This window comes from Urocitellus parryii, chromosome 3, assembly GCF_045843805.1.
Source record: "Urocitellus parryii isolate mUroPar1 chromosome 3, mUroPar1.hap1, whole genome shotgun sequence".
NCBI classification, from domain to species: Eukaryota; Metazoa; Chordata; class Mammalia; order Rodentia; family Sciuridae; genus Urocitellus; species Urocitellus parryii.
In genome coordinates, this window is record NC_135533.1 from 157,095,406 (window position 1) to 157,102,885 (window position 7,480).

The following is a 7,480-nucleotide window of genomic DNA, read 5'->3' on the forward strand; positions in this document are numbered from 1 at the left end:
GGGAGACAAAGGTAAAGAAATAAATTGGGTAAAGAAAATCTGGAACAGAAAAAGGAGAAATACAACGCGGGAGGGCGGCAGAGCAGGGGCCACGGACGAGCCCGGCGCTCCGGGGAGCCGGTCCGGGCGGTCGGGGGCCCCGGGCCGAGCGAGCTGGGGCGGGCGGGTTGGGGGCCGGGGAGGGGGGAAAGAGGGGGAGGGGCAAGGGACGGGGGAGGGGAACGAAGCCATTGTCTGGGCGCGGGGGGGGGGCGCGGGAAGGGGGGCGCGGGGCGGGGCGGGGCGGGGCGCCTCCTCAGGGCCGGCCTGCGGTGTGGGGCGGCGCGGCCCCGGGCGCACGAAGCGCTGCGCCCGCCACTCGGCCCTCGGCGCGGGGCAGCGCTCACCTCGGCGGCGGGGGCGGCGGCGGCGGCCCTCGGGTCATGATCTCCGCCGTGTCCAGCCCGTGGCTCACTCAGCTCTCGCACTTCTGCGACGTTGCAGCCTTCACGGCCAGCAGCCTGAGCAGCCTGGGGGCCGCGGGGGGCTTCCCGGGCGCCGCGTCGCCGGGCGCCGACCCGTACGGGCCGCGCGATCCACCGCCGCCGCGCTACGACCCTTGCGCCGCCGCCCCCGCCCCCGCCACGGGAGCCCCAGGCCCGCCGCAGCCGCCGCCGCACGCCTACCCGTTCGCGCCGGCCGCAGGGGCCGCCACCAGCGCCACTGCGGAGCCCGAGGGCCCCGGGGCCAGCTGCGTGGCCGCCGCCAAGGCGCCGGTGAAGAAGAACGCGAAGGTAGCCAGCGTGAGCGTGCAGCTGGAGATGAAGGCGCTGTGGGACGAGTTCAATCAGCTGGGCACCGAGATGATCGTCACCAAGGCCGGCAGGTCAGGGTGCCCCTTCCCCGCGCCGCTACCCTCCCCATATGCTGCCACGTACAGACTGCACCCCTCGTTCGGATGCACGAGAGTGGGGCTTAAAAGCCGGGTGGGGGGCGCGGCTCGGCCACCTGCGAGTTCTTCTCGGCCTTGTCGCCGCCTTTACTCTCTGTGGTCCCGGCTCCGGCGATAGCCGCGGGTAGCGCTGAGAGGACAGCATGGGTAGGGAGAGAAGTCCCGGAACAGGCCCGCTCGACCCGCAGCCCCAGGATGCCGCACAGGGAAGCTGCGGGCTAGAGCGCACTGAGTTGGGGGCCGGCAGCCGAGACTAAGGGCCTGGCCGCCCAGCAGGTTCCTGGTGGATCCCACCTCAAAGGAAACTCCTGTTTGGGTTCCGGAGTTCAGTCAATGCGGGCAAGATAAAGAACAGAAGCTGAGCAATTGTATGGAAGATTTTAGGAGAGAATTAAGACCCTTTAAAACAGTGTGCTTGGTTCAGTGGAACTCGATACCCAGTTTTCTCAGGCCTAAATTTCGGGTAGTTGCGGGCCTGGCTCTGCGCAAGCCGGGCCGTCGCCTTTCGATTGGCCTGTATTTGTTTTAAGGGCCGAGAGAGAAGGGGAACAAGTTTTGCAGATGCACCCGATTTGACCAGTAGACAAAGGCTGGTGCTGGGCTGTGTCTAATGTACACACCAGCTCTGTGTCCGCACGGCCAAGGGGAGCGCTGGGCCTGTTTGCAAAGCCTTCTCGCGGTTCCTGTTTCCCTGCCACAGCCCTCATCCCTGGGGAGCCTAGGGTCTGTCCTCATCTCCTGCTCCATGGATTTTCTTCAGGATCTTTGCTGTCCCTGTGTACACGGGGCCTCCTGGGGACAGTGGTCGGGCCTCTGGTTCAGGCCAACTCAACCCAGCAAGGGCCTTGTCGTCGGCTTTACCCTAGAAGACAATATTCTGCAGAACTCTGGACTTGCAGAGGATTTGTGTGGGGGTGGCAGGCGGCCTGTCCTGGAGTGCTGGCCCTTGGCATCTGTTTTCTGCCCACTGACTGCAGGGAGTTGCCTATGAGGGGAGGCAGTGAGAAGGACAAGAAGGGACCAAACCTTGTGCTGTCCTTCAGGGTCCCGTGGCTGGCACTTCTGCGCCATCAGGCCAGGGCTGGCCCATGGCCAGCGGCCCAACCAGGAGTTGCAAAAGGTCCTTTTAAGAGCCCTGATCTGTCACTGAGTCAGGGTCCAGAAGAGAAGCTATTGGGAAACCATGAAGGCATAAGCAAAGTCTGTTCTGGGCAGCTGCATCTGGGCTTGTGGGTCTTGAGGAAGCAGGAACTTGCCTGAATCCAGAGGACGGTGGGGAGATTCCAGCACTGGGCCAGGATCTAAGAGTCAGGGATTGGGGTACAGCCACAGACCCAGCTCTTCAGCCTCTCCAGAGGGATTGGGGAACAGCCATAGACCCAGTTCAAAAGGCAATGAAGACTCCACAGAATTATGTGGACCGCCCGGTTTCACTTTGTTGGAGCCGGGAGCCACTTAGATCAAGCTGGGGAGGCTCTGTCAAAGGCTTGGAGATTGCATCTTAGGGACCCTTTGGCACCCTGGCCAAGGAATCCACAAGGCAAGGTTGGGTCTACTCAGGCAAAGGTGGCAGAAGAAGGTTAGGACTCCAAGATTCGGCGCTGGGTTAGCCATTTCTGTTACAGAAAGGGACCTGCTGCACTTACCCGTGGTAGGGTAGGAGCCTACTTGGGTTAGAGCAGCTGAGTGAGAGCTGACCAAAAAGACCGCAACCAGAAAGAAACTAGAAGGAAGGGCTGAGTGAGTGCTGCCTGTGCCCCCCCCCCCAAGTCAAGGTAGGGCAGTTTGGTCCTCCTCCAAATGAGGTGACCTGAGGCTCCACCATCTCTAGGCGAATGTTCCCCACGTTCCAAGTGAAGCTCTTCGGCATGGACCCCATGGCTGACTATATGCTGCTCATGGACTTTGTGCCGGTAGATGACAAGCGCTACCGGTGAGCAAGTCCTTGGGACTACTTGGGCTGGCTGTATATGCTTGGGACTAGGGAGGGCACCCTAAGAAGCAGTGGGTTCATGTCTGCTAACTCTAAGTACCACCGAATTCACCCAGGCATCTGCGCTCGCTGCCCCACTGACATTCTCAGCCTGCTCTCTTCCCTGCCCCCATCGGACCCAACTCCCTTCCCCACTTGTTCTCCAGAACCTGCCTCAGGAAGTCACACAGCTGGGAACCCCTCGAACTTCAGGCCTGAGGCAGCTCTGATGCTCTTGCGCCTCCACGGCCTGGGAAGGGTGGGTCAAGCGCAGCCCTCAGTTTCCTCAGGTCTCCCTCTCCCAGGAGGTGCCAGAGCGCCTTGTCCCCTTCCCCCATCTCCAGGGAACGCTGGGTCCCAGAGCTGGGCCGGAAAGGTGGGGTGGCTGGGAGAGATTATGCTGGGCGGGCCTCTGCTACCCAGACAATTAACAGCAATTAATAAAGCGAATTTGGACCGCCCTGTGCCCGAGGCTGCCAGTGAAGCCAAATCTAGCCTCCCACCACATTAGCACAGGGCAGACCCGTGTGCAGCGAAATGAGAAGAGAAGGGGAGCACTGCCTTCTCTTGGTATCCTGGTGGGGCCCTGGTTCCCTGTTCATTTTGTATGCTGGTGGGATTTTTCTGGTTTTTCCACAATCCCCTTGTGAAAACTACCAGTCCATGTGACATTGGACGGCTTGATTTCACTGATGAAGAAACTCCTCAGAGGCACTTTCTGGGTTCAACTGGCACATGGGGTAAGATCCTGTTGGTTCACCCCAGAATGGCATGACTCCTGCCCCGGTGCTACCCTAGGTATGCCTTCCATAGTTCCTCCTGGCTAGTAGCTGGCAAGGCAGACCCTGCCACACCGGGCCGAGTGCACTACCACCCTGACTCACCTGCCAAAGGTGCACAGTGGATGAAGCAAATTGTGTCCTTCGACAAGCTCAAGCTGACCAACAACCTGCTGGACGACAATGGCCATGTGAGCGATCCCTTCTCCCCAGGCATCCGAGCTGTCCCTGTTGCAGGCCCTTGGCCGTCCTCACTGATCAGAGAGGACAGGCTTCAGAGAATGGACCTCTGGTCAGGGGGTGGGCTGCTGACTTGGGAAAGGGGATTACCCTTCCCTCATCCCCTGATCTTTAATTGCAAAGGACAGATGACAGGTTTGGGGAGGTGGGGCGGGCAGGAGACTGTGGAATTCAGTCCTGTGAGGCTGCTTTCCCGTTGAGTTCTGCTCTACAGCGACCACCCTCTGCAGGCCCCACAGCAATTTCTGGGGACCTAAGGAAAGAATATAAATCCTGATCACTTGTCACTTGGGTTATCTTTTTAGGAGATCCCAAATGGGTCTCACGGCTCATTTCAGAAGTTAAGGGTTTTGCTCAAATTATCAAAGGAAATTCCGTTTTCCAGCTTTCACCGGGATTCTCGGTCCCAGCTCCTTCGCTGGAGCTGATCCTCCACCTTGCCTTCTAGATTATTCTCAACTCCATGCACAGATACCAGCCTCGCTTCCATGTTGTCTATGTGGACCCACGCAAAGATAGTGAGAAATATGCAGAGGAGAACTTCAAAACCTTTGTATTCGAGGAGACACGCTTCACTGCGGTCACTGCCTACCAGAACCACAGGGTGAGGACCTGCAGGGAGGTTCTGGGGAGGGGCACATACAACATTTCTGGGAATGGAGTGCAAGGTACATTCAATGCCTGGGGTCATAGACAGCTTAGACCTGCAGGTTGTGGGTCCTGACAGAGCACAACCCCTCCTTCAAGGGCCTCAAACTGCTCCCTCCCTCTGCCAGGCTGGCGGAGCCTTCTATCAGCTTGACCTCTGTAGCCGCAACTGTCACTGCCCCCAGAAAGTTTGTTTTCCAAACCATTCCGGAAACTCCCCATCAGGGGCCTGATCCTAGGTTTACTCAGATTCCTAGGGCGCCAGCTTAGATCCCCCTGCTGCGCCTTGGAGGCCAGAGGTGACCACGTTCCCATTCTAGTCAGGGCACAAAGTCTTCATATCCATTTATTTATTGGGACCAAGGAGGACACCCTAAGAAGCAGTGGGTTCCCTCCCTGGGCAGTGAATCATCTCCTAGTGAGAGAGGAGGCTCTCCAGTCGCCCTAATGCAAGAGGAGGCAAAATGTCCATGGGGAATGGGATAGAGGAGGGCCGGTTCTTGCCTGGGCAGCGCAGAGAGGTTCCTAACACTCCCTTGTTCGCTGTCGCTGGGGTTGGGTGGCCGCGGGCTGCCGGGCTTCAGCAGCTTGCTCTTGCCGGCTTCCCTGCAGATCACGCAGCTGAAGATTGCTAGCAACCCTTTTGCCAAAGGCTTCCGGGACTGCGACCCTGAGGACTGGTGAGTGTCCTCCGAGCAGAAAGCGAGTGCCCGGGCGCCTGGCTGGGGCGCCGACTTGATCCGCCCCCTTTCACAGGCCCCGGAATCACCGGCCCGGTGCACTGCCGCTCATGAGCGCCTTTGCGCGCTCGCGGAACCCGGTGGCCTCTCCAACACAGCCCAACGGTGCGGAGAAAGGTAGGGCCGGGGTCTTGGGATCCAGGCCGCGGACTCGCGCGCGTTCCATCCCAGGTCGACGGCCGCGCCCGGCCTCGCCTGTACCCCCGCGGCGCTTGCAGCCCTCGCGCCGGTTGCACAACGGCAGTGGCGGCGGGCAAGCGCGCACACGCCCGCCCGCCCGAAGGCTGCGCCCCGCCTGCGCTCCCTGTCCTTTGCTGCCGCCCGAGAAGGGGCTCGGGCCCCTGGGGAGGGCTCGGCACGAAGGCTGTGCAGGGTCTCCGGCAGGTTCGCAGAGTAGAGGCGGGAGTGCCCCGAGCGCGGCCTCTCGCCTCCTCGCTGGCTGGGCCTTCTGGGAGTCATCTCGGTTGTCCCAGTTCGCTGCGCTCACCCCCTCGGTTCGCTCCCGCAGACCCTGCTGAGGTCCGGCGAGAATTCGAACGCGACGCGGGCGGGTCAGCCATGCTCGGGGACCCAGCGCATCCACCGCAGCTGCTGGCCCGGGTGCTGAGCCCCGCGCTGCCCGGAGCCGGTGGCGCCGGCGGCCTCGTCCAGCTGCCCGGCGCGTCCGGAGGCCGACCCAGTCCCCCGCACCCCGAGCTGCGCCTGGAAGCGCCCGGCGCATCGGAGCCCCTACACCACCACCCTTACAAGTATCCGGCCGCAGCCTACGACCACTACCTCGGGGCCAAGAGCCGGCCAGCGCCCTACCCGCTACCGGGTCTGCGAGGCCACGGCTACCACCCTCACGCGCACGCACACCCGCACCACCATCACCCTGCGGTGAGTCCAGCTGCTGCTGCCGCTGCTGCCGCGGCAGCTGCTGCTGCCGCCGCCAACATGTACTCGTCTGCTGGGGCTGCGCCGCCCGGCTCCTACGACTACTGCCCCAGATAATGCAAGCCGCAACTGCGCTCTGGGCCCTGACCCACGGAAGCCCCGCGCAGCCCTGAGGGCCATCAAAGGACACTTTCTCCCAGGCCCGGGGCCCACCTCGGGTCCTGTCCTTCCCCAACCTTTAAGTCATTAGGGTCCTCCACCCTCCAGCCCTGAGGACTATCCGGTCACTTCAACCCCGGAGTAAACAGGGTTCCTTTCCCAGCCCCAAGGGCTACGGGGGATCCCGCCCGACAGTGCCAAAGCGCCGGGTCGGAGATGGAAGGAAGTGCTATTTATTGTTTTCCCCAAGACCGCGAGACCGCAACGACTCCGTCCCGCCGGTAGTGGCAATGTAGACGACCCAAGAGCTCCGCCTGCAGGCGGTGTAGATACATGTAGATATGTGTAGATACTGTAGATACTGCGCGGGCGCTGATGATAAATGGTTTCGCTTCTTTTGGAAGCTGCCTGTGTGTGTGTGGTTTTTTTGGTTTTGTTTTTTTCCTTTTGGCGTCGAGTTAGATAGGTCTTGCAGAAGATCTCAGGAAGAGCAAGTTAGATGTGACTCAGGACTTCAGTGTCCCTCCAGTCCCAGCCCCCACAGGCCCCCAGGTCAGGTCCACTAGGGCCCTGGGCAGTGGGAGTGAAGTCCTTGCATTGCCTTTCCTGTCCCATTACACCCCATCCTGTTTGGGCTCACTCCCTCCGCCTGTTCCTGGCCCAATTACCCGCTGGAGAATCAGCTTCATCCCACATCCCCAGAGCTGGTACAAGCCCCAGGTCCTTTTTAGTTAAAATCTTCACACCTGAAGTTGTCACTGTTCTAGGACTTAGGCTGGACCTGACCTATTTTCAGAACTTGTCCTGCGTGCTTTTCCATGGAAGCTGGGATGATCATGACAGGACACAGAACATGCAGCCTGGGAAAGAGAGAAGCCCTTGACCTGGATGGGATTGTGGAAAGACAAACAGGCAGTGCTGCTCTTGTAGCACTTCCCTGGCCCAGCCCCAGCCCAGGCCTGCATTTTCCCCTGTTTATTGACTTTATTCACTGTGAATGTCCCCAAAGTATGACCAGGACAGGGGGCACAATGACCGTGGTCATGAGTCATCTTAAAACTCGCCTGTGAAGCATTTTTCCCAGGCCAGGTGCCTGAGAGATCTCTCCCTGTTAACACCAGGGATGGGCTAGAGG

General features: G+C 60.5%; 1 protein-coding gene across 1 annotated transcript; it reads left to right on the plus strand.

The window, feature by feature from the left end:
- Positions 1 to 335: 335 nt before the first annotated feature.
- Tbx1 (T-box transcription factor 1) lies at positions 336 to 6,731 on the plus strand. The gene is made up of 7 exons (XM_026401686.2): positions 336 to 865; positions 2,763 to 2,864; positions 3,702 to 3,873; positions 4,371 to 4,526; positions 5,183 to 5,250; positions 5,327 to 5,427; positions 5,819 to 6,731. The coding sequence occupies exons 1-7, from the start codon at positions 423 to 425 to the stop codon at positions 6,301 to 6,303; spliced, it is 1,527 nt and encodes a 508-aa protein (XP_026257471.2). The 5' UTR covers positions 336 to 422; the 3' UTR covers positions 6,304 to 6,731.
- The last annotated feature ends 749 nt before the right edge of the window (positions 6,732 to 7,480 follow it).